This window comes from Miniopterus schreibersii (assembly GCF_964146895.1).
Source record: "Miniopterus schreibersii genome assembly, chromosome: 11".
Taxonomy (NCBI): domain Eukaryota; kingdom Metazoa; phylum Chordata; class Mammalia; order Chiroptera; family Miniopteridae; genus Miniopterus; species Miniopterus schreibersii.
The window spans coordinates 67,091,603-67,118,555 of NC_138111.1; the positions used below are offsets into that span (position 1 = coordinate 67,091,603).

At 38.9% G+C, this 26,953-nt stretch overlaps 1 protein-coding gene across 4 annotated transcripts in view; it reads right to left on the reverse strand.

Moving 5' to 3' along the window:
• Positions 1–26,953, reverse strand: part of PTPDC1 (protein tyrosine phosphatase domain containing 1) — a 72,458-nt gene that overhangs the window by 28,704 nt on the left and 16,801 nt on the right. For 3 of the 4 annotated variants that reach the window (XR_013999913.1, XM_081152213.1, XM_081152214.1), the window contains exons 3-4: positions 21,970–22,105; positions 12,625–12,712 (exon numbers count right to left, since the gene is read on the reverse strand). Coding sequence is in view for 3 of the 4 variants with exons in the window: in XM_081152213.1 (XP_081008339.1) it covers positions 12,625–12,706 (82 nt within the window). In the remaining variant the exon portion in view is untranslated. The remainder of the gene's footprint in view (positions 1–12,624; positions 12,713–21,969; positions 22,106–26,953) is intronic. The other variant, XM_081152215.1, reaches the window with a different exon arrangement.

Here is a 26,953-nt window from a genome sequence, read left to right on the forward strand (position 1 = left end):
TCATGACTGCTGGGCTGCCCCCATATGGGTACTCTTCACCCTGTATGGCCTACAGCACTGTAGTCTGCCCCATCATCTGGTGTAGATGCTACTTTTCATGGCCTTGCTCAGTGGCTTTTGGACTGAATTGTTCAGGAAGGAAAGGCAAAGAAGAGGAAGAGAAAGTTCCTTACTTTTTTCCTTTGTTAATTGTGGTAAAATATATATAACATAAAATTTACGATTTTAAAGTATACAGCCCAATGGCATTAAATATATTCACACTGTTGTGCAACTATCACCACCATCCATCTCCAGAATATCTTCCCAGACTGAATGAGAAACTCTGTATCTACTAAACACTAAATCCCCACTTCTCCCCCACCCAGCCCCCGGCAACCACCGTCTACTTTCTGTTTCCATGAATTTGACTATTTAAGTACCTCATGTAAGTGGCCTTATATAATTATTTTTGCCTTTTTGAGACTGGCTTATTTCACTTGGCATGGTATCTTCAAGGTTCATCCATCTTGCAGCATGTGTCAGAATTTCTTTCTTTTTTTGCCGAGGGCTGAATAATATCCCACTGTATGTACATGCTGTATTTTGTTTATCCATCCATGTGTTGTTGAACATTCAGCTGTTTCTAACTTTTGGTGTTGTGAATGCAGCTATGGCTATAGGTACACAAACATCTTCTTAAACCACTGTTTTCAATTCTTTTGGTATACACCCAGAAGTGGAATTGCTGGATTCTATTTTTAATTTTTTGAGAAACTGCCATACTCTTTTCCCTAGTGGCTGTACTATGTACCATGTACACGCCAACAATATACTAGGGTTCCAATTTCTCCACATCATCACCAACACTTGTTCTCCTTTCTTCCTTTCTTCCTTCCTTCCTTCCTTTCTTCCTTCCTTCCTTCCTTCCTTCCTTCCTTCCTTCCTTCCTTCCTTCCTTCCTTCCTTCCTTCCTTCCTTCCTTCCTTCCTTTCTCTCTTTCTCTCTTTCTCTCTTCCTCCCTCCCTCCCTCCCTCCCTCCCTCCCTCCCTCCCTCCCTCCCTCCCTCCCTCCCTCCCTCTCTCCCTCTCTTTCTCTCTTTCTCTCTTTCTCTCTTTCTTTCTTTCTTTCTTTCTTTCTTTCTTTCTTTCTTTCTTTCTTTCTTTCTTTCTTTCTTTCTTTCTTTCTTTCTTTCTTTCTTTCTTTCTTTCTTTCTTTCTTTCTTTCTTTCTTTCTTTCTTTCTTTCTTTCTTCTTCTCTCTCTCTCTCTCTCTCTCTCTCTCTCTCTCTCTCTCTCTCTCTCTCTCTCTCTCTTTCTTTCTTTCTTTCTTTCTGCCAAACTAATGAATATGCAATGGTATTTCATTGCAGTTTTGATTTGCATTTCCATAGCCTGTGCTTTTGGTGTCATATCCAAGAAATCATTGCCAACACCAATGAAGCTTTTCCTGTATGTTTTCTAAGAGTTTTATGCTTTTAGCTCTTATGTTTTGGTCTTTGATCCATTTTGAGTTAACCTTGTATATGGCATAAGGTAAGGGTCTGACATCATTTTTTTGCATTTGCATACCCAATTTCCCCTCCACCAATTGAGGAAAAGATTGTCTTTTCCCCACTGAAAAGTCTTGCACCCTTATTGAAAATCATGTGCCCATATATGTAAGGGGTTTTCTCTGGGATCTCTATTCCATTCCATTGGTTTCTACACCTGTCTTCATGTCAGTAACATGCTATTTTGATTATTGCAGCTTTGTAATAAGTTTTGAAATAATGAAGCAGGTCCTCTAACTTTGTTCTTCTTTTCAAGATTACGTTGGCTATTCGGGGGTCCTTCAAGATTCCACATAAATTTTGGGATGGAGTTTTCTACTTCTGAAAATACCATTATGGGTATTCTGACAGGAACTGCACTGAATCTGTAGATCAGATTAGGTTGTACTGAGACCTTAACAATATTAAGTCTTCCAATCCATGAACAGAGGCTTTCCACTTATTTAGAACTTCTTTAATTTCTTTCAGCAATGTTTTGCAGTTTTCAATAAGGTAAGCTGAGAATACTGGGCCCTGATTGCCCTCACCCCACCTTGTTTGTAGGTCAGAGGTTCTGTGCTGAGAAAAGTAGGCCAAAAAGACCAAAAGCTACTACCTCCACTCAGCTTGCAAAGCAGGAGTATCACACAGAGAAGAGGGCCAACCTCACTCCAAGCTCCAGAGCCATGCCTAGGAGATTTTGCCCAGAGGGAAAGGCAGACCTTAAAAACAGAGAACTATGAAGCTCTTTCCAAAGAAACTGTCTTTATTTGAAACATAGTGTGGGGAAGTTCACACTTAACAATGTTCACAAAAACGATGGAGGCTTTGGTAGTAAGCAATTAAGAGGAGGATGGTAGATTCATGAGAGCAATAAGCTAAACTGCAAATTAGCTAACTTACTAGAAAGAACCAGAGAAAGAGACAACTTATAAGAGCCCTTATAGGGTAAGAACAAACCTCAAAGACTAGCCTCAAAAATCACCACTGCCTGAATTTAATTAGATCAAACTGTAGAGCAATATATGCCCCAAGACTTTGTCAAAAATAATAAAGTGAGCCCTAGCTGGTTTTGCTCAGTGGTTAGAGCACCAGCCCTCAGATTGAAGGGTCCTGGGTTACAGGCTTGATCCCCAACCCTGGTCGGGGCCCCTGTGGGAGGCAACCAACCAATGTGTGTCATATCAATGTTTCTCTTTCTCTCTCCCCCTTCCACTCTCTCTGAAAAACAATAGAAAAAATATCCTCAGGTGAGGATTAAGTAATAATAATAATAATAATAATAACAAAGTGACCAGCAGGCAATTAGTGAAACCTAACAGCTGGATGTGACAACAACTGAGGGAGACAGCTTAACAGAAAGATTGGTGAAAGGGAGAGAAAGGGAGTCCTTCCACAATAGTGTCATCCCAGTGTAACTGTATTTTCATGCCTAAGGCTGTGCCCTCCCTTGAAGGAGTCACATCAGAAGCTTTGGAATGTGGAGAAAACACACCTCACTAAAATGGTCTAGTCAAGTCTCTAAACAAATAGGCAAGCAAAAGCAACAAACACCCCAAAACAAGCCTGGTAGGGAAGAGGGTATATAGAAGTATCATTATAAACTACCTGTGAAAGAGCCCAGGCATCAGATTTACAAAGACTTTAAAGTCACCACTATAAATATGTTCAAAGAACTAAACGAAATCAAGAAGTAAAGGAAGCTATAATAACAAAGTCTCATCAAATAAAGAGCCAGAAATGGTAAAAAAGAAAATGAAAATTCAGAAATTTAGAAGTACAATAACAATGGGGAAAAAAATCAGTAGAGGAGCTCATTAGCAGATCTGATGCAGCAAAAGGAAGAATTAGATAACTAGAAAACAGATTGGTAGAAACTATGTACTCTGAAAAACAGAGAAGAATAAAAAAAAAGAAGAGAGATTCAGAAAAATGTTGGACATTCCTAAGTGTACCAACATACACCTAATTGATGTACCAGGAGGAAAGGTGAAAAAAAATCAGAAAAAATATTAGAAGAAATAATGGCTCAAAAAGTTCTCATATTTGATGAAAAACATTAATCTACACATCCAAGAAGTTCAACAAACTCCAAGTAGCATATACAGAAGAGATCCACACCAAGACATGTCACAGTAAAAGTGCTGAAAGCCAAACACAAAGAGAAAAATGATTACTCATGTACAAGGGAACCTCAATAACATATCAGCTGATTTTTCATCAGAAACAAATGGAGACCAAAAAGTAAAGGGAAAATATATTCAAAGTACTGAAAATTAACACTGTCAACCAAAAACCTTACATCCAGCCATATTATCTTTTAAAACTGAAGGGGAAATAAAGACATTCCCAATGTAGATGAAAAGGGTCCACATGCTAACCTGACTAGCTCAGGGAAGGCCTGCATGGCAGCCTTGTAGACTCAGAGACTTAAAATAACCACAAAGGATTGTCTGAAATGAAAACTTTTAAAATTAAAAAGCAGTTTATGGTGGGTAGTCATGTCCTAGGCCAGTATCTTTCCTGACAAAGGTCAATCTTTGCCTTAAATGAGCCTGTCCATTGTCTTTTTGCATCTATGATAACATACTGTTGGAATGTCAAAGTCATTTTCCTTTTTCCAGACCCCTCAAAGCACAGTCACCACTCTGAGGAGACTACAAATTCCCTCATTGTTACTGAGTTAATTACTGACTGTTAACCATCCTGCACCCACCTAAGTAAAAGAAGTATGTCTATCATTTTATTTTTATCCAATTGCAGAGGTCCCCCCCCGCCCACTTTGCTTTCTCCCACCTCCCTAATCTATTACCAATGGATTTAAAGTAACCCATGTACATTTCCCCGCTTTGATTGCAATGCATAAAACAAGATGCAAAACTGCCATTCTCCGGACCATTATCTCAATCTGTTGAGATTCTGCATCCCAGAATGTGTCAACAGTGGCTCAAGTGAACTCACAAAAAATCTTCATAGGTTTGAAGCTGCAAATTCAATCCCTGGCCCTGATTGGGGTGTGTGTGTGTGGGAGGCCCCAATTGATGTGCCTCTCTCACATTATGTTTTTCTCACTCTCTTCTCCCTCCCCTCCCTTTTTTTAAATTTATCTTTACTGTTGAAAGTAAAGATATCCCACCTTTTCTTCCCCATTGATCTCCTCCACCAGGCATCTGCTGCCTCCCCCAGCCTTCACCACACTATTGACTGTGTCCATGGATTATGCATATATGCATATAAATTCTTTGATTAATCTCTCCCCACTCACTCCCCCACCCCTACTTTCCCTCTGAGATTCCTCAGTCTGTCCTTGTGATCAGAGATGCTTGATATGATTTCAATCTTCTTGAATTTTTAGAGACTGGATTTGTGTCCTAACATGTGGTCTATCTTTGAGAATGGCTCATGTGCACTTGAGAGGAATGAATATTTTGCCACTTTGGGGTGAAAAGTTCTGTAAATGTCAATTAAATCCATCTGATCTAGTGTGCCATTTAAAGTCACTATTTCTGTGTTGCTCTTTTGTCTGGAAGACCTATCCAGTGAAGTCAGTGGGGTGTTAAAATCCTCTACTATGACTGTATTGCTGTTCACCCCTCCCTTAAAGTCCTTAAGGTTATTATTGATAGGTCTTTATTTATTGCAATTTTAATTACTTGTGTCTATGTTTCTCTTTATTTCTTCTTCTTATTACAGCAGTCCCTATAACATTTCTTGCAATGCTTCTATTTCTACTTCCAACTATAGCAGTCCCTTTCACATTTCTTACAATGCTGGTTTGGTGGTGATAAACTCCTTGAGCCTTTTTTTTGTCTGGGAAGCTCTTTATTTCAACATCTATTTTGAATGATAGCCTTGCTGGATAGAGTAGTCTTGGTTTCAGATCCTTGTTTTGCATTACCTTGAATACTTCATACCATTCCCTTCTGGCCTGTAGAATTTCTGATGAGAAGTCAGCTGACAGCCTTATGGAAGCTCCTTTGTAGGAATATAAAATGGTAAACTGCTTTGGAAGACAATCTGACAGTTCATCAAATGAATAAGCAAAGAGTTAGCATACAACCCTGAAGGTCTATTCTTAAGTATATACCCCCCATAATGAAAACACTTGCCCACACCGAAACTTGTACACAAATGTTCAAAGTAGCATTACTCACAATAGCCAAAAAGTGGAAACAACACAAGTGTCTATCTACTGGTGAATGTATTTAAAAATATGTGAAGCAGGCTAGCTGGCATTCCTGTCTTCCCCCACACTGTCCCCAGTGTCAGTGGGGCCCAGTGGGGAGTTGAGCCTCCAACTGCACCTGGTATATGTGAGGAGAAAAGAAATGGTAAGAGGTGGGATAGTTGGCACTATGCTTCCTGCTTTCCCTCCCCCACCCATGTCCACAGGGGACAGCAGGAAAATGAGCTTCAGTTGTATCTTTTCATTTCCCCTTTCCCAGATGGCAGCAGGGTCCAGTGGGAAGCTGATCATTTATTACAAGGAAACTGGTCTTACACCCCCACTCAAAAGTAACATAAGAATGCAAGGCAATGCCCCACTTTCTCCACAAAGGTGTCAGGGAGCTGATGGGGGAGCTGAAATTCTACCTCATTCATGTGAAAGGAGGCAGTGCAAGTAAGTGCTCTACTCAAGTTGGGGTGCTGTCAACAAGGCTCAAAGGGAAGATGAACATACACACTTACCTGATTCTCAAGCTACATTTCAACACAGAGAATACTCACTAAAAGAAGGAGAAATAGGATCCAAAATTGCTACGATACAATTGAAGATCACTTGTCATTCCAAGAACTAAGAAAATCACAACGGGAATGAGAAGAGACAATCAACAGATATCAAAACAGAGATAAATGATAGGTTGAAGATATCCAGTAAGGATTTCAAAGAAGCTATCCTAAAAATAATTCAACAAGTAATTACCAATTCGCTTAGAAAAAATGACTAGAAATGCTCAGCAAAGAAGTAGACGTTATAAAAAAAGAACCAAACAGTAATAACAGAACTAAAAACACATAACTAAAATTTAAAAACTGTCTAAATAGGCTGAATAGTATAGTGAAGATGACAACAAATATAACTGGTGACCTTGAGGACAGAGTAACAGAAATTACACAATATGAACAACAGAGAGAAAAACAGGATAATACAATAAACAGATTCTCAGAGGCCTGTAGGACAAAGAGCTAACAACATTCATACCATTGCATCCCAGAGGGAAAGCAGAAAGAGAGTGGGACTGAAAATGTATTCAAAGAGATAATGGCTGAAAATTTCCCAAATTTGGGGAAAGACTTAAACCTACTTGTTCAAGAAGCTAAAGGAAACTTAGATAGGATACAAGCAAAGAAATCCATGCCAAGATGCATTCTAATAACACTTCTGAAAATTGAAGACAAAAAAATCTTGAAAGCAACCAAAGAGAAATGACAGCTATAGGAAAAGCCCAATTTGAATGACAGTCATTTCTCACCTAAAAGAATGAAGGCTAGAAGGGAGTGGCATAACATTTTTCAAGTTTTTTGAGAGAAAAGAACTGTCATATACAAATTTTATATGTGGCAAAAACATTCTTCAAGAATAAAAGAGAGGAGTGACATCAGCAGGATAGAGGAGTAGGCAGCTCTAACACCCATCCGACCAACAGAAACATCTAAAACAATCAGAATCTGTCAGAAACAACTTTATCAGAACTCTGGAAAATATTGAAAGATGTACAGCAACCAAGCAACTGCTGAATCAAAAGAAAGGCAACATTTTCACTTGTCCTTGCCCCATTCACCCCACAGCTTGGCAGCACTCTTGAAAATGGCAGCCCGAATTTCCAGTGTGGGATCCTTCTAGAGGAAGCAGAGTAGACCTTCTTAGAAAATTATTGTGTGTGTTTGTTCTAACCTATCTGGGAGATACCTGAAGGACTGGCACAAGGTACTCAGAACAAGAAAGTAATGAATTTTACTTGAAAATACTGTGCGATGAACAAAAAAATCTGCAACCTCCTGGGGCAAAAGACTATTGGTGAGATACTGGAAAATGGTACCCAACATATAAAGAATAAACACCAATTTTACACAGTTTCTTCCAGAAAACAGACGAGCACAGAACATTTCCAAGCCCTCTTATGAGGCTAGGGTCACTCTTTCACCTAAAGCAGACAAAGTAGTACCCCCCCCCCCACTATAATCCAATGTCTCTTTAGAACATTGATTATATCAACTGATACAGAAAAAGCATGTGATAAAATCCAACACCTATTCATGATAAAAAAAAAATCTCAGCAAGTTAACAAGGGCAATTAATTCAACTTATTATAGAGCATCTACTGAAAACTCAAGTATCATACTGAAATGCTTTTTCCCTAAGATCAGGATGGAGGTAAGGATGTCTGCTCTCATGGCTCTTATTCTGCTCAGCAGAAGTTCTAGGCCCTACAATAAGACAGGGGGAAAATAATAGCATACATATTGTAAAGGAAAGAAACAAAACTATCCTTACTTGCAGACAGGACTGTTTATACAGGAAATTCCAAGGACTCTCCAAAAATCTCCTAGACCTAATAAGTGAGTTCAGCAGACCACAATGAGATACTACAAGACACCTACTGGAATGCCTAAAATAAATAGTGAAAACACCTAATGCTGGTGGGGCTGCAGAGAATTTTGATCACTTACATTGCTGGTGGGGATATAAAATGATATAGCCATTCTGGAAAACAGTTTGGCAGTTTCATATAAAACTACATATGCAACAATCATATGACCTAGGAAGTAACTCTTGGCCATTTATCCCAGAGTAATGACAATTCAAGCTCACATAAAAACCTGTATGTGCATGTTCACAACAGCTTTATTCATAATAACCCCTAATTGGAAACAACACAGATGTCATTCAATGAGTGAATGGATGAACCCCCCATGGTATGTCCATGCCAGGGAATGCTACTCAGCAATAAAAAGAAATACACTATAGATACACACAACAACCTGGATGAAATTCAAGGGAATTAGGACAAGTGAAAAAGGCCAAACTTAAAAGGTTGCATGTTGTATGATTTCATTTATATAACATTCTTAAAATAATAAAATTATAGAAATGGGGAAACAGTTAATTGTCATCAGGGGCTAGAGTCATGGATGTAAGTGGGTTTGGCTATTCAAAGGCAACAGGAGGGATCCTTGTAGTGACAGAACTGACCTGTATCTTGACTATAACAATTTCAATATCCTGGCTGTGATATTGTACACAGTTTTAGTATAGTGTAAGATGTTATTATTGGTGGAAACTAAATAAAGAGTAAATGGGATCTTTGTGTATTATTTCTTATATTTGCATGTTACTGTACCATTATTTTAATATTTTAATTAAAAGTGTATATATAATCAAAGAAAAAAATAGCCACCAGGCAGGTCTAAGTAAAGGTCATTTATTTAGCCCATGTCAGCGCCAAGGCAGGGGAGGCAACTAGTAGAGTATATGGCATGTGACCTGGCAGGGTGTGAGCCCTGTGTGGAAAAAAAGACCCGAGCTGGGCAATGGCCAGGCAGGGCTCGAAGACTGGTTATGAAAAGGAGGACTGAGTAAGTGAGTAAACACATTCAGGACAATAAGAGCCAGGTTTCTCATTTGTGGAGAAGAGAATTATAAACATAAAAATGAGAAACGCTAGAACGGTGATTCAGTGTTCAGTTAGAATGGGAAATACCAATACAAACTCATGGTTTTCAATATATACAGATAAAAACAGAAATAAATATGCATGTAAAAGTGGATAGATATACATGTGAATATGCTAACATATTTTCTAGCTTTGTCTTCTAGGGAGCTTGGGAACGATGATATTTTAGTAGTAGTGCACACAACCATTAGTGAGCCCATCTTGATTTCTAAATTCATTCCCCACTACAAGGCCCCATGGAGAAATCGCTGATTTCAGAGCTGGGACAGGGAAAGTACAAGATGAGACTGAAAGATCTTGGTGTGCCAGAAAGCAAGGAATGCAGAAATGGTGGCGAAATGTCAGAGATATAGCTAGCAACCTGAGGGGGCTCTTAGTGGCCAAATATGGGACAATTTGAGCATCAAAAAAAACTATGGTAAAGAATTATATTCCACTGAACAAAATAGGAATCTACACAGAAATAAAAAAAAAACTGAACAAATAAATGGAAAGAGAAAGTTCTTCCATACAGTAGAATGCCAATTAGGAAATACAGAGGAATGATAGAATTAGAAAACTTACGTTTAGTTATCTATCATAGTAATAATTAATTCAGCCAAGAAACATCAATGGGTGATAAAACTACTGGGTAAAAGTTGGATGAGGACAAGGATATTTACATAATCTCAAAGCATCACTCCATAAAATATTAGTTATGAAGGGAGAAAGAATAATTTATAATGGATTAATCTTGGCAGAAACCACTTTACTAACGTAATCAAACTTAACATTTCCAGTGACAGGGCAAAATGACACCTTGTGTCCCAAGATGGGATGCAGTGAGGAAAGCACAAAATCGCTTCTGTGATGTTTCTGTCCAAAATGCATAACCTTAATCCTATCATGACAAAATAGAGGAGACAAAATTGAATTGAGGATCATGCTGCAAAATAAGGGCCTGTCATCTTCATAAAGGTAAAGAAAGAACAAACTATGGTCATTGAAAGAATCTAAAAAACCATGACATGTATCTTTTTGCCATTAAAGGATATTTATTGGGTCAGTTGACGAAACTTGAATGGGGGTGTCTGGATGAATAGTATATAGAAATTTTTTGTGTGCTTTTCTGTAAGTCTAAAATTATTTCACAATAAAATAACTAACATCACAAGAAGACAGACAATCAGACATCATGGGCATCCTGATAAAAGAGAAGAGTACCATCCATGAAATACTGTTGCCCAAAAAAACCCCAATCTGACTATAGACTCTACATCCCTCTACCAATTCAGGTTTTAGAAAACACCATGTGGATATAATCAGCAAAATACAGATTGTGGAAAACTCTATAGGGCAAAATCCTGGTTTCTTCAACAAATAAACTGTAAGGAAAACGAGATAGAAGGAATAGGGGGAAACCCCAAGTTTAAAAAGGCATAAGATACATATTGAATTATAATATATTGACCTTTGTTGAATCCCGATTCATACATCCATCCATCTATATTTGCTAACATACAGCAATTATTAATTTTTTTTAGTTATGGTAGTGAGGATATGTTTAATGAGTGAAATGAAGTGAATGGAAGCATGGAAAAGGAGAGGAAGAAGTGAGTAAGCTGAAGCTGTTAAAGTTGGGTGATGGTACCTCCATGGGGAGGGGGTGGTACCTCCATGGCTATCTTTATTGTATTCTGTATACTTTTGTAAATGTTTGAAATTTCCCAAAATAAAAGTTTGATTTTTTTTCCCCAAAAAGTAGCAGAATCAAGATTTTAATCTGTGCCTATCTCATTCCAAAGTTTTCTATTGATAAGTTTTCTATTTCTCTTTAAAAATAATTTAAATATTTTATTTATGTATGCCCTAATTAATTTTTCCCATGGTTCATTAGCAAACATTTAAAAAAATAGTTCCCATCCCAATGTTAACCCAATAAAGATAACTGACTACTTTTATAGATGAGATGCACTTTGAAAAAGTTAGATATAAATTAATTTTTTTATTTTTCCAAATTAAAAATTAACTACATGTATACAGTGAGGACAATTTTAATTAAAAAGATGGTTTTGGGAAAGGTAAAAATCAGCTTACCTAGTGAATCACAATAGAGGTGTTACAACCTTCCTGGAGGTGTTTGGACATGTGCAGAGCTTTCTGATTGTCACTGTAATTTGGGGATATTACTGGATTCATTTGGAGGGGGGAAGCAGGGGTACTAAACGTCTGTAGTGCTGGAGCTCTCCTGCACAATGAAGAGGTGCCCCACCTCTAAAGCCAACATAATCCCTGGGGAGAAACACTGACTAAGAGGTAACAATGCAACAGAAGAAAGGACAGGGAAAAAGGTTCGTCTGACTTTTACACTTGTTAGCTGAAGAGTTACTTAGGAAAAACAACCCGTTATTCTATAATGGAAGCTGCAAGCAGATAGACATCATTGTTGCATTTGTTATAGACAGTACTTCTTTCTAAGCCAGGGACACTAACATACAGTAAGTGTGGCACACAGATACTGTCCACAAATGGTAGTGACCAGTAGTGTTGGTCCCCCTATAGTCAGACACAGCACAGACAGACCAAGGAGGATCTAACAAGGTCAGAAGTGGGAAACACTGATTTTCTCGGTGAAAGAGAGTTCCCCCTGGTGGAGTAGTTAGATTCCAACAAGCGCACAGTCAACTGAGAACCAATTACTCTCAGCAAGCGTTGAACGCCATCCAATCAATACTTTTAGACCTGTACTCCTTTACTTTTCCTTATATTATCTAATCCATACTCTGGGCGGAAATCCTGCAAAGTTCCCTATACAGGAGAACTGAAGTGAACTTGGGCAAAACCCAGAGTGGGCAGTAAAAAAGTCATGCAATGGAAACTGTCCCCCCCCCCAAAAAAAAAATTACCCAACATCTCTTGGCTGGCTGAAGTGCCAAAGTAGCACAAAATCAAGGTGTGCCCCCAGCTTACAACGTGCAATGGTAAGAAAGAGTGAGGGGCAAGTGGCAGTGAGAGTCCCAGTCACAGCACCCTTCCTTCAGGGGCACCACGTGAAAAATCAAAACTGTGGGAAGGCAATCGAAGAGAGACAAAAACTGGGAGGGGCAGGGTTAGCATGCTTCTGAATGTGCTTTACAAGTAACACTGCAAGTAACCAAAGAAGAAAAGGAATGAAAGTTTGGTTCACAAGGGCGCATTTGAAGAGAGGAACAAATGAATATTTTGAGTCTAAGAATTGTACAGGAGACAAACATTGTTTTCAACATTACTTCTTAACTGGCCAAGGTCATTATTCAGGATTTAGAAAAGGAATTTTAAATAAAAGGCCAAAGTAGTACCTGCAACGTGGGTTTCCAATAGGAATGAAGAATCATGCCTTTTCTTTCATGTCCATTCACATAGTTTTACTAAACCCTCGCTTGCACAAACAGACAGAAAGAGTATATTAAAGAACAAGTACCTTTCACGTTTGCAGCATGCCCACTGTTAGTCACCAGAGTAGAATATGGTTGTTCATGCTGAGGCAAGACTCCTGCAGCCATGATCCTCTGTTGGGAGAAAAAAAAGATTACTTTTTGCAAGTCTGCCCATTGGATATTCATTTACTAATTATCTATAATATGCTAGACCTCAGCAGTCTAACACATTAGTTTTCAGCTAAGTGGCTACTGAGTACTTGAAATGTGGCTAGTACAGATTTGAGATGTGCTGTAGGAATAAAGTACAAGTTTTTCAAGACTTAGTACAAAAACAAATCATGTACAATATCTCACAAATAAATTTTTTACATTCATTCTACATTGAAATATTTTTTATATACTGGATTAAATAAAATATATTATTAAAATTTACTTTCTCTGATCCTTTTAATTTTTACTGTTGCTACTAGAAAATCTAAAATTGAACATGTGGTTGCATATAGTCTACTGGATGGTGCAGTGCTTGTAAAGACGTTGCTAGACAGACATGAGCAGGGCGGGGACGATGGGCCAGGTTCAGAAACTCACCAGGGCAGGAAGCCCTGGATGTCTAGCAAGGGACAAAAGTGGGAAAACAAGAACCTTGTCCCCAGGGTGACCTAAGCTCCCTTAGCATATTGCTTATCATGTGGTTTAGACCCCCTGAGCATTTCCTCCCTAAAGATAACAGCTAGGTCTCCCTTCTATTTCAGCTCCAGGAGCAGATAACCAGAGAAACCAGACAAGCGGTGCTGTGGCTGCCTCAGGACCAGCTACATTGACTAATGACCTCCTGCCCTGGGACCAACCCATCAGTGGAGACCAGGGCCCTGAAAGCACACCCGGAAAACAGATGAATATTCTATTAAAAACCTCCCCTGAGACCTCCCTAAGATTTCCACCTATAAGAGAGAGATAAGCTCAGGACAAAGGACCTAGCACGTGCTCCCCCCACAGAGGAGTAAGCCAGTGCCATTCCCTCCCCCTTCCTCTATCTAAGGGACCCCAGGAGACTTGCCACGAGGGGAGCAATGCACAGCGGCAGCTCATCCTGGGCTAACCCCTGAACCTGTCTCCAAGGCCCCCTTTCTCTGACTTCTCAGTGAGCCAGCACAGCCCAGTGTAGGCTCTCCTGTTACTTCTATGCCCTTCCTTGTCTCACTGTCCCCAGTATACTTTGCTGCCACCCTGGCCCCAATGCCCTCTGACGCAGCACTGTGTAGCCCTCCCCTTTGGACATCCCCATCCCCTTTTGCTTAAATAAATTTTTCTTATTCACCTTCTGAGATGGCTATTTAGCCTGCCTCGCACCACGAACTTTAACCTTTCAGACATTATAGGGGAAAACAGACATACTCTCCCTTGTACATTTGTAGTCTGTCAGGAAGAAGAAAAGTAGACACAAATAAAGCTAATATGTGCTTGGTATCACAAAACAAGACTTGGACAAGCCGGAGGGCTGTCCAACTTCAGGGTGGCTGCAAGGCTTTAAGGAGAAATTCGAATTTGGACTGGGTTCAAGGAGTAACATTTATTGTGGACTTGACAGTATACAAGGCAATGAACAGAACCCTTCATTCTTTACTAGTTCAGTTAAGTGAGGGTTTGCAACATTTATATGACTTTCACCTACAGTTAACTTGTATGATTAAGTGATTATTGTGTCACTATGGTTTCCACTGAGGAAAGTTAAATAAATAGTTTCATATGTGAAAAAAGCAAAACTCGTCTCCTTTCTTAAGCTCTTATTATATATAAAAACTGTGAAATGAGAAACTTATATATTGCTCTCTGTTTCTGATTCCTGACACAGAGCAACTAAACCCTTATAAATTCCTAAGAACAAAAGAACAAAAGAGCACTAGGAGCATCTTTTGTTCTAATGAGGAGGCCAAGATTAGAAGTCCTCTAGGGAGGTGGGGGGCAGACATCTTCTAGCGGAACCCTACCCAACACAAGCATGACCTCCACAATATTTTTGAACAGTAACAGTGATGCCATCACACAGCTCTAGTAGTTAGAAAGCTCTTCATAACGCTGGTGCTCTGTGATTTCTGCCTACAGTTGGCCCTAATTCCGCCCTCTGAGCCCACATAGAACAATAAACCCTTTTTTCCACATGTCTAAAGCTGGTGATCATGTTCCCCTTTCTCCCAAATCACATCTTCCCAGACCAGACGCCAGCAGTTCCTGTTCCCACTCTTCACATGTAATGGCTATAGACTTCACCATCCTGGATATCCTTTCTACTTGCACTCTATAGTTACTCATATACTAGAGCCCAAGATGAAATCTATCCCCCAGAGGGGATGTGATCATCAAAAGTTAGAACAAAAACAGTTCCCTTGTTGGACAGTATATGTGGCTTAACATCACATTAGTATTTTCAGCAGGCTCCAGATACATCAGGATACATCAACAGTCAAAGAAAAACCTGGTTAGAAATTATCTGTAATACATTTTGAGGTTAAAATATAGACATTCAGTATGAATGGTTAAACATATTTCAAACTTTAAAGTGAGGTAAATGATAGAGAATAAAAAGTAAAGTCTCCACTCCTGTCTCCCTGCCCAGGTTTTACTCCCCAGAGATAACAATGTACTCATTGGCTTTCATTCTTCTGGGGTATAGGTCACTATACTTACACCTCTGGCTATTATTTCATCATCATTAAACCATATTATGAATTCCTGGCATAAAGAAATATATAATATCTAATATAAACACACATAATCTGTACACATACACCTTTTTAGAAAAATATTTACTAAGTACTGTGCTTGGACCCATACAAAAAAAATATAACCTTGTTATCACCACACCTGTGCTGTTCAGAGTTAAACATTCTAGGCATCAGTGTCAAATGGACTACCTTTCTTTCATCATCAGTTGCCTAAAACAAGAGCATACTTGTGTGTTTTGCTGCAACTTTGGACCATGTGTTTCTTATAAACTTACCTCTGGTTTTTAATCTCCTTTTTCTTATTGACCAAAGAAATGTAAATCTTCATCATATCCCTAAGATCTTTCAACTTCTTAAATGCTATGGTTACCTACCATCTAGCTGCTTTTTGAAAGTATTTTCCCCAAGTCCTCTAAATTCCTATTCTAATGTGAATGAGAAACTTCCCAGGCCCACTACCTAGCTGTCAACCTGGGATGTCTCTTATTATACCCTTGAGTCAAGGCCTCTGGTCCTTAGATGCTGCTTGGCTTTGACTTATCCTTAAGTAAGTTTTTCATGAAAGATGATCAGAATGTAAACTTTCGAAGTCCTTTTGTTATTGGAGAATCAAATTCCACCCTCACTCGGAGAGGGATGGCTCTTGGGGTACCACTGAACTAAGCATTTTCAGAGGCCCCCCTGGGAAATGAGATGTGGTACAAGACTTTATTTGCATGGGTTATATTCCTGGGGTGGCAAAATCCCATGCCCCTTAAGCCAGTCCTAAAAGAGGGGCAGAATGGTTCCAGTAAAGCCAAAGGCAAGGCCACGGTCCAGAGCTTTCCTTCCATGTTGCAGCCAGGCCCAGTCCAATATTTAGGTTATTGAAAGTCCATTAGTCCATGGTGTGGAGTTCCACATGGCTGTGAGCCACGTGGGCTCAAGGGAGCGTGCCCCCTGCAACAGGACAGCTAGGAACCTGGTGAGAGAGAGAGAGAGATTCCTTCGTCTAGGAGTTTATGTATTCAGGTTTCGTGCCCTTGCAGTGGCCATGCCTATTCTGGCCACTAATTTGTTCCCAGCTGTGACTGACAGGTAGGTACCTTCCCACGTTACTCAGACCTTACTAGGCATTAGTGTAAACTGCCTTTGTCCAGTCCCTTCCCCCATCAGACTTGGAGAGTGTTAAATTAGTAAAGCTGTATAAATGGCATGCCTATATCATCTAGTCTTCCCTTTACTCCTTTCCTGTTAAATAATAACCAGGCTATTATAACGGTATCACTTTCATTCTGAAATTATCTTTATTTTATCCTTGTACTCAGCTAATAATCTGGCTATTTACAGAACTCTAGGTTGAAAACCATGCCATATCAGAGTTTTGAAGGTATTTTCTACTGTGTTCTAGCTAACAATATTGCTGATGAGAAGTGTGACACCAACCTGAGACTTGTAACAGGTCTACTGCAGTATCTTTATCTTTGGTATTCTGAAATTTCACAAGGATGTGTATTGGGAGCAGGCCCTTTTCACTCACCTTGATTGGTTCCTGCTAGGCCTTTTTAATATGCAGATTGATGGCTCATTCAGCAGGTACAACTGACTGGGCACCAGGTACTATGGGGAGCTATGTACCATCCTTATCTTTTTCTCAGGTGGGAAACCTTGCCTGAGTTCACACATTTTTAGCAGTAAAGCTGGGACACGGATCTAGCCTGCATGCTCCTGCCACCAATCTGCTGTGCCATATGCAAAGATTAACCCAATTTACACAATTTACTAAAAAGTGTGTCTTTTCTCTCTTCATTAATGCCGGGCATTTCAAATATTTTTAACAGAACCACCTCATTATTGTTTTACTCTGCTTATCTTTATTTAGTGAGGCAACTTTTTTTTAAAAATATATTTTTATTGATTTCAGAGAGAGGAAAGGAGAGGGAGAGAGAGAGATAGAAACATCCAATGATGAGAGAGTCATTGATCGGCTGCCTCCTGCATGCCCCCGACTGGGGATTGAGCCCGCAACCCGGCCATGTGCCCTGACCAGGAATCGAACCCCAATCACCTGGATCTTAGGTTGACGCTCAACCAGTGAGTCATGCCCAGCCAGGCTAGTGAGGCAACTTTTAAAAAATGAATTTCTTATTGATAAATTGCCTGCTTCGGAGCTTAGCCCCACTTCCTACTGGACAGTTGCCCCTTTTTCACTGACTTGCAAGATGTTCTTCTATATTGAAAATATCAATTCTTCACCATATGTGTCAAATATCTTTTTAACAGTTTATCATGCTTTAATTATGTTAATGTGGGTTCTGCCCAGCATTCTCATTGTTTGTGTAGTCTGTTTTCTTAGACTTTTCTGGCTCTACTGCCACGATGAGAAAGGCTTCCTCCAATGCGCGATGTAAGTCCCATTTTAATGCCTCCCATTCCGGATTCCTAGATATCATCCCATGTTGCAGGTTGACAGCACTACTGCTAAAACACAATCATCTACAGAATTAAAGATGGCCCATCTTCAAAGAATATCAATTCTGTAGATGTATGCTAATGTGACTATACTTTGAAAAAGTAAAGTAAAAATTCTCTTTATTTGTAAATTATCTACATTTGTAAAACTTAAATACTATATTTTTATAAAACAAAATGAAAAAGTAATTCTTCTAATCTAGGAAAAACAGTGGAAGAATGGAAAATTTTCAAGATCTAATTCCCGAGAGTTACCACATATGCTTAGAGTTAAACTACCAATTGTGAAAGATCTAAGCTACAATAGGCATTAGCTTGAGAAACAGAATATTGCAAAGCCGTCAAAGTCTGAGAGGTAAACAGAACATATCAGCCCTCCTTGTATCTGCCGGGCCCCTGGAAGCACACAGTGCAGGTTCCTCTTCGTTCTTATGGTTGCTCATCAGTGGCCTTCATCTAAAAGTCTAGGAGCCTCAGTTTCACTGCTCTACAAATTCAACAGCTTTCCTCTTTGCCCAAGCGCCTGCCAGACTTTCATCCTGTTTTGCCCACTTAATCCTTCTATCTTCCTCTAGGAATCCCAATTACTCATTCAGCAGGTCTCCTTACTGACTTCTCTTCCTTGTCATTTGAAATCAGTATGGCAGCTCCACAGCTGCCCTTCACTTTAAGGCTGAGGAGGCTGCTAAGGTGGCACCTCTGAGGCTTCCACTTGCTGCTCTAGCTATCATGAGGCCTTTCTTGTCTGGCTGGTGGGAACACAAACTACTTCCAGCCCTCTGAGAGCCCTGAAAACTGGTCTGTCTGCTCCTTCCTGTGCCTTTCCTTGGTCTCTGGTAGTCTGCACACATCATCAGTACTCAGGCAAAACCCCTTAGGCCAGGAAAGATGCCTGGGGTCCTCTGCATGTCTCCAGCGCTACCTCTTTGTGCTGCTCCCTTCTCTCCAATACCCTAACTGCAAATCCTAGCCACCTTGGCTCTCTGCCCATCTCTGAACAGGCTCTGTTTAGGGCCTCCTCCCTGTATTACAAACTGCTTCAAGGGAGGCAACTGGTGCAATCTTAAACTCACCATGTTTGTTTCTCCTCTCTCTGAGACCACAGTCCCAAGTTTCTTGCTTTGCAATGTCCAAAACCCACTTTTTATATATTTTGTCTGCTTTTCTAGTTGTTTAACGCAGGAGGATAATTCTAGACTCTGTTATTTCATCTGGATTGGAAATAGAAATCCCCCTTGGCCCTCATAAAATAACTTGAATCCAGGGGAACTCTGCAAGAATGCTCACTGTGCATAAAAACACGAATTGACAGTCTAACTGTATATAAATGCTAATCAATTATATACAACTCAGTTAAGTTAGTAGTTAGAAATTCTGTGTTTAAATATTGACTGTTCATTGCCAGCTATATGAACCATTTTGAGCTTCAATCTTCTCTTCTGTGAAATAAGGATTATATCTACTTTCTTAGGCTGCTATAGGATAAAGAGAGACTGTGTGTGTGTGTCTCTAGCACAATGTCTGGCATATACAGACATTGTGTTCAATAAATGCTTGTTAATTTAATTTGCAAACCAGGATCTGTATGTAATATCTTTTTCTTTCCATTCTTAGCCTGTGTTCACTTCCCTTCCCTCTTACTTTAGTAAGAATTTGTCAACTATTCACTTCATTACCTGTGTAACAGTCCTACCAGCACTTAGTAATGGTTGAATCTCAAGATTTTTGAAAACACTCCATTACCAACTGAACTAATTTCATGTGCCTGGTTGTAGAGTCAGGAGAAAAAGAGTTTGATAGTATTCCTGTTATTTCAATGCACAATCATATATTATTCAATTTTATTTCCTGTTGCTAATGACATATTTTGCTCATTCTATTGTACAGTTTGCTTTTATCCCAAAAAGTACCCCCAAATGACTATTTAGAATTAATCACATGCTCACTGATTAATACCTTATACTTAAAACTTAGAATGGCAACGGATGTATGCTGTTAAGAAGAGTAGTCATGAAGTGAGAGTTTAACATAAAGAATTCTACTTCATAAAAAATGTTTCACACAGAGACTGGGTTCTGGGATGAACCAAGTTCTCTGGTCACTCACTAACTTTCCCTGTCATCTTCCAGACATACGGTGTTCTGACAAAATCTACACGTGTACTTTTTGGAGAGAATTTGTGGGGAATGCATGAAGAAGTGCCTGGGAGGTTGGAAGTGTGGTGTAATGCTTCCCAGACTCTCACATCACTAGCATTCCAGTCTGCATCAACATCATCTTGGGTACTTGTGGAAAATAAAAATTCCTGACTCTACCCGCAAAACATGTGAGTTGGTAAGTCTAGTGAGAAGTGTAACAACCTGTATTACCAGATACTCCAACTCGTTCTGATGTAGGAGGCCCTCTGCCCACACTTAAAGAAATGCTGTTAATATGATTAGATTCTACATAGCCATCATGGTAGCAGAAGTTGAGGATGAAAAACTTACGTATGGGGGAAAATAGAGATGGAAGCCCAAGTATATGAGTGAACCTATGAAAGCTATGTAAATATTTTTATGTTCACAAATAATACAATAATAATAACTCAAACACATAAGCTTACTCCATGCCAAGCACTGTTTCAGGTGTTTTATAAATCTTAACTCATATAATCCTCATCACAACGCTATTGAGTACTACTATTATTCTCATTTTTACAAAACAGAGTTTACTTTCAGAGCAGTTTTAGGTTCTTAGCAAAACTGAGTGGAAAGTACAGAGATTTCCCCATATAACTCCCGCCACACCCCCACACGCACAGCCCCCCCACTATCAACATCGCACTCTAGACAGTACATTTCTTACAATCAATGAGCCTATACTGACACATCATTCTCTCCAAAGCCCATAGTTTACATCAGGGTTCACACTTGGTGCTGGACATTCTAGGGATTGCAGTGATTGTATAATGACATGTATCCACCATTATAGCATGATAGAGTATTTTCACTGACCTAAAAATCCTCTGTGCTCTGTTTAGCCATCCCCCTCCGGCCACCCTCCTACCCAGCAACCACTGATCTTTTTACTGTCTCCATAGTTTTGCCTTTTCCAGAATGTCACAGAGATAGACTCATACAGTATGTAGCCTTTTCAGATTGGCTTCTGTGACTTATTAATACACATTTAAGACTCCTCCATGTCTTTTCATGGCTCGACAACCCATTTCTTTTTAGTTCTGAATAATATTCTACTGTCTGAGGATGTCACAGTTCATTCATTAATTCACCTACTGAAGGACACATTTGTTGTTTCCAAGTTTTGGCAATTATAGATAAAACTGCTATAAACATCTGTGTACAGGTTTTTATGTTGACATGTTTTTCAACTCCTTCGGGTAATCGCCAAGGAGCATTACTGTTGGGTCACATTGTAAGAACACGTTTAGTTTTATATATTATTCCTATTTTACAGATTAGGAAATTAAGGCAAAGATAAATTAAATAACTTGCCTGAAGTCACAGAGCTGTGAAGTAGTAGAGCTGGGATTTGAAAATCCACACAGTTCAGCTCCAGAGTTTGTGCTCTAAACCACTACTCATACGGCTTCTCAACAATAAAGACGTCACACTAAACAAAATGCATTTAACTTAGCTACACTGGATTCGGCACCATTTATAATTCCTTTGCTTCCAAGAAAATTTTCAGATCTCCATATCCACAGTAACATTTTCAAATCTGTTTTGTTTTGTGCAGGTAATTTGCTGATCTTTCATCCAAATCTTCATTCAGTGCTATCCCAAAGACATATATCACGAACAGAGCCCCTTACATATTTCAGCCTCCTCTCTCCTAACAGAAACACAAATACAGCTGGTCTGAACATAAGGTCATAAAATCCACACACATTTTCAATACACCTGTAGGCACTTACTAGCTGCGTGATCTTAGGTACATTTATTAACATCTCTTAGACTCACTATCTGCCCAGTGGTTGTAGAAAGATTACCTAAGAGCCTGTATACAGACCTAATCTGTGCCTGATCCATATTGTTTGTTCTCAACACAGCAGTCAGTGATCTTGTTAACTTCAGCTGAGTCATATCATCCCTCTCTTCAAAACCTTTCTAGCTACCCTATTTGCAATTTAAGTCAGCTCCCCTTCTGTTTCACTTTTCTCCTCAGGATTTATGAAGAAAACCCATCTAACACATTATATAATTTACTTACTTATTTCGTGTATTGTCTGCCTTCGCCTGCTAGAATGTAAACTCCATGAAGGCACAGATTTCTGTCTGCTTTGTCAACTGTTCTGTCTCCACAGCCTACAACAGGGCCTGGCACATAGTAGGTGCTCAATAAAGATCTGTGGAATGAATATATGAATAAAAATAAACATTAAATAAAAGGCAACTGCCACCACCACCATTATCATTTAATCTCTCTGAAACTCACTTCTTCATCTGTAAAGGAGTGGTAATTATGCCTTACCTAACTCAAGGTTATTGCTAAGAGCACATCGATGACAGCACCACTATGGAAATTCAACACTTAGCATCTTCCTTAACTTAGTTTTCCTTATCACATTTATATCTTCAACGTGTTGCTGATCTTCAACCTGAGAGATCTGTGTTTCTTCTAATTCCCTGAAGGGTGAATCTGTTTTCTTTTCCAACAAATAAGCATGGTGACAATAACTCCAACCCTTAGTCCAAATTCTTTCTCCTTTAGGATGCCTTGCCTGGTATCAGTTACACATTTTATTCAGATCCCCTCCTCCTGAAGGGCTGACTGAATGAAGATTTATCCAGTGGCTCTAATGCTATAAACACAGTTTCCTAATATCAGAGTAGTTTTATCCTTAAAGAATTAAAGCACTCCTTATGATTCTTTACATAGTAAAACAAAACAGATTTACTTTATACTGAAATCTCCTCACCTCTGAATCTGCAACCTCAAATAAATGACAGGACTATATAAAATCCCTTTTCTCCTCAAATCACCCCTAGGGCAGTCAGGCATTTAAAAACCATTTAAAAAACACCTTTTGTTCCGGCCCACATGGCTCAGCGGTTGAGCATCAACCTATGATCCAGGAGATCACAGTTCAATTCCCCGTCAGGGCACATGCCCAGGTTTTGGGCTCAAACCCCAGTAGGGGGCATGCAGGAAGCAGCCAATCAATGACTCTCATCATTGATGTTTCTGTATCTCCCTCTCCCTTCCTCTCTCTGAATCAATAAAGATCTATTTCAAAACAAAACAAAACAAACAAAAAAATCACCTTTTCTTTTTTCCATAACCCCACCCCCAGCCTTTCTAACACCCCCAGGGAAAGTACTAAGGGCTGCCTTGAATATACATGTCTGGCAGTTCACTATGGACTTCACTGGCTTCTGTGATCTCACACCTTAAATACACCTTGGGGAGGGCCCTCACTCTCAAGAGACTTGTCACACTTCAGGGAAAAACAACACTAAAACAAGATCCTTGAGATTTCATCATTTAAAGAAATATGCTGTTTGGTTCAGATTCTTCAGGAAATACATGGTAAAACACATGGGTAAATATTAACAAGAGTGAAGATGATTTTCACAAACAAGTTTCCATACTCCCTTGCCTTTTCTCATAAACAGCCGTACCTGGCTAGTTATTCTTATAGGTTTAAATTTATTTTACTTTATTTTTTTAGAGAGTAGATGAAAGGGAGGGAGGGGGAGAGAGAAACATTAATGTGAGAGAGACACACCAACAGGTTGCTCCTGCTCATGACCCCCCCGGGGCTGGGGATCGAACCTGCAACCCGGGTATGTTCCCTTGACCCAGAATTGAACCCACAACCCTTAGGTGTGCTGGCTGATGCTCTAACCACTGCTCAGGATGATTCCTACGGTTTAAATCAACCTCACATCAATGTCCCCACTACAGATACTTCTAAGCTCATCAAGAGGTCAACAATTCCTAATTCAACAGAACCCTGGGAGGGCTTTCTTAGAAATGCAGACTACTGGGCCCCACTCCAGAATTTCCACTCAGTAGGTCTGGGTGTGGCTGAGAATCTACATTTCTAATTGGTTTCCAGTAGTGTTGATGTTCTGAGAAGCACTGCATTGGGTAAGCAGTTTGCATTTACCTAACAGCAGGTATTCAGACAAACTATTGTGAAGGTGTATCTCCGGGGTTCCGTTTAGCTGTCAAACCACAAAGCCTTTTAACAGCTCCTGAGCAAATCTTCACAAAATTGAAATACATTAAGAAGCTTCACATCATCCATCAGATCTAGAAAGAACCTTGTATTCCTGGGTGGGGCCTGGGTACTAATGTTCCTACCAAAATTCTATTTCAAACCAAACACATCACCTGAAATCAGGGCATTGCTATGCAGGTGACATCAGCAAGAAAAAAGAGATTCCCCACACCAGCCACTTTTTGGTCAAGCACCAGATACCATACCATTTTGGACACCATACCTCGTATTCCTAACCAATAAATGTTCATTATCTAATATTCCTTTTCAGAAATATATAAATATTGTGGATATGATTATATTCACTTGTTTTTGTTTTTGTTAATCCTCTCCTGAGGATATTTTTTCCATTGCTTTTCAGAGTGGAAAGGAGGGAGGGGGAGAGAGAGAGAGAAAGGAGAACATCAATGTGAGAGAGACACATCGATGGATTGCCTCCCTCATGTGCTCCACTGGGGGTGGGGAGGGAACCCCCAACCCACGTACATGCACTAGACTGGGAATTGAACCTGTGATGCTTTGGTGCACAGCTGACACTCTAACCACTGAGAACACCAGCCAGGACTATGAGATGACCATCTTCTAAGTGTTGCAATAAACAGAAGCTCAGCCAAGAATTCTATATCCAGCTCTACTCTCCTTGAAAAATAAAGGAGAAATTAACACATCTTTGGATTTAAAAACAAACAAATATTTAAAAAACACACACAACCTGACAGCTTTTGCTGCTAGCACACCTGCCCTACAAGATTCATGAAAGGGTCTTCTTCATGCTGAAATAAAAAACACTAAACAGTAACTCAAATCCACACAAAGAAAGAGCACCAAAAGCCTAATTAAACTGGCATTATGAAAATTCATTTAAATATAACTCTTTTCTTGACCTGCTTTAAAAGATACCTGCATAGAGAAATAACTACAAAAATGAGTTGAAGAGCTTATAATGTATAAAAATGTAATTTCAATTATAAGACAATAACCGTATAAAAGCGGGTAAAGAAATGGAAGTTATATTGGAGGAAAATTTTTGTAGAGTATTGAAATTAACCTAGGATTAATCTGAACTAGATTGTTTAAATTAAGATGCTAATTATAATCCCTGGATAAATGCTAAGAAAATAACTCAAAATATATAGAAAAGAAACAAAAAGGAACTGAAAGACATAATCAAAAATATCTCAGGTTGATGTGCTTCTGGACCCAGGGCTTGGAAAAGTAGACCTTGGTGCACATCTTGTTTCTTTCCAAAGGCATCCAGCCCCAGCAGAGGGAACCACAAGCTGTGGAGGGAGGAAAACTTCAAACAGGGTACTCAAGGCCAGTCACAAACAGCATCTGGCATTGGCCTGCACCAGAGACCACCCAAAAGACTGCAAGTCCTAGCAGATCTACCTAATACATAGAAACAAACCCAAACTGGCAGCCAAAATAGGAAGACAACAAAACAAACCCCAAGTGAAAGAATAAAATAAGTCTCCAAAAAGAAAGCTGACTGAAATGGAGATAGGAAATCTATCAGATATAGACTTCAGAATACTGATCACAAGGATGCATAAGAAAAGATATGGAAATTATGAAGGAAATTAAGGATGACATAGGAGAAATAAAAAATACATTGGAAGGAAGAAAATGCAGATTAGGGGAAGCTGAGGATTGGATTAGTATATTAGAAGACAGGATAGAAAAAAATCAATCAGAGAACCTAAAACAAACAAACAAAAAACAATTAAAAAACAAGAGGACAGTTTAAGGGAGTATGGGACAACGTGAAATGTAATAATATTCACATAATAGGAGTGCCAGAAGATTCAGAAAGTAAGCAAGGTTTAGAAAATCTGTTTGAAGAAATAATGGCAGAAAACTCCCCTAACCTGGCAGAGCAGATCCTCTAACAAAGTTGGTTAGCTCAACTGTTTCACTGTAATGTTAATGAGATGCTGTCCGAACTTAATTCTTGTTTACACCAATTAGCCTACGGTAAAACTAGTTTTGTTGTAAGTCGTTTTGTTTAAAGTAGCGGAACCTATAGATGACAATTAATGAGGACTTACTGTATGGTCTATGACCACAATGAAATTAAGTTAGAAATCAACAACAGAAGAAAATGTAGGAAAATCACAAATATATAAAAGTTCAACATATGCTTAAATAACCAATGGGTCAAAGAAACTACAATAAAAAATATAAAAAGCTTTAAGGTGAATTAAAACAAACATACAAAATATCAAAATTTATGAGACACAGCTATCGCAAAGCTTAAAGGGAAATTTATAGCCATAAATGCATATATTAAAAAAGGACAAAGAAATCTAATCAACAACCTACCCTTTCACCTTAATAACTGAAAAAATAAGAGCAAAATTAACCCAAAGCAAGCAGAAAATAAGAAATAAATGAAATAGAAAAATAATAGAGAAAAATCAAAGAAAAGTTGGTTCTTTAAAAAGATCAACAAAACTGACAACTTTTAACTAAATTAATCAAGAAAAAGAGAAGTCTCAAATTACTAAATTAAGACTAAAAGAGGAGATATCATAATAACCAACCTTACAGAAATAAAAATGATTATAAGAGAATATTATGAAGCATAGCATGCCAACGAATAGGTAACAAAGATGAAATAAATTCCTAGAAAGATACACTAGCAAGAACACATTCAAGAAGAAATACAAAATCTGAATAAATCTACAACAAGAAATTATTATTTCAAAAACTTCCTACAGAAAAAAAAAAGCCAGGCCCAGATGGTTTCACTGGTGAGTTCTACCAAATATTTAAAGAAGAATTAATACCAATCCTGTTTCAAAAAATAGAAGAGAAGGGAACATGTCACAATTCACTCTATGAGTACAGTATTACACTAACAGTAAAATGAGAAAAACATCCCAAGAAAAGAAAGCCACAGACCAAAATCTCTTATTAATATGAAGGCAAAAATTCTCCAAAAATGTTAGTCAACTGAATCCA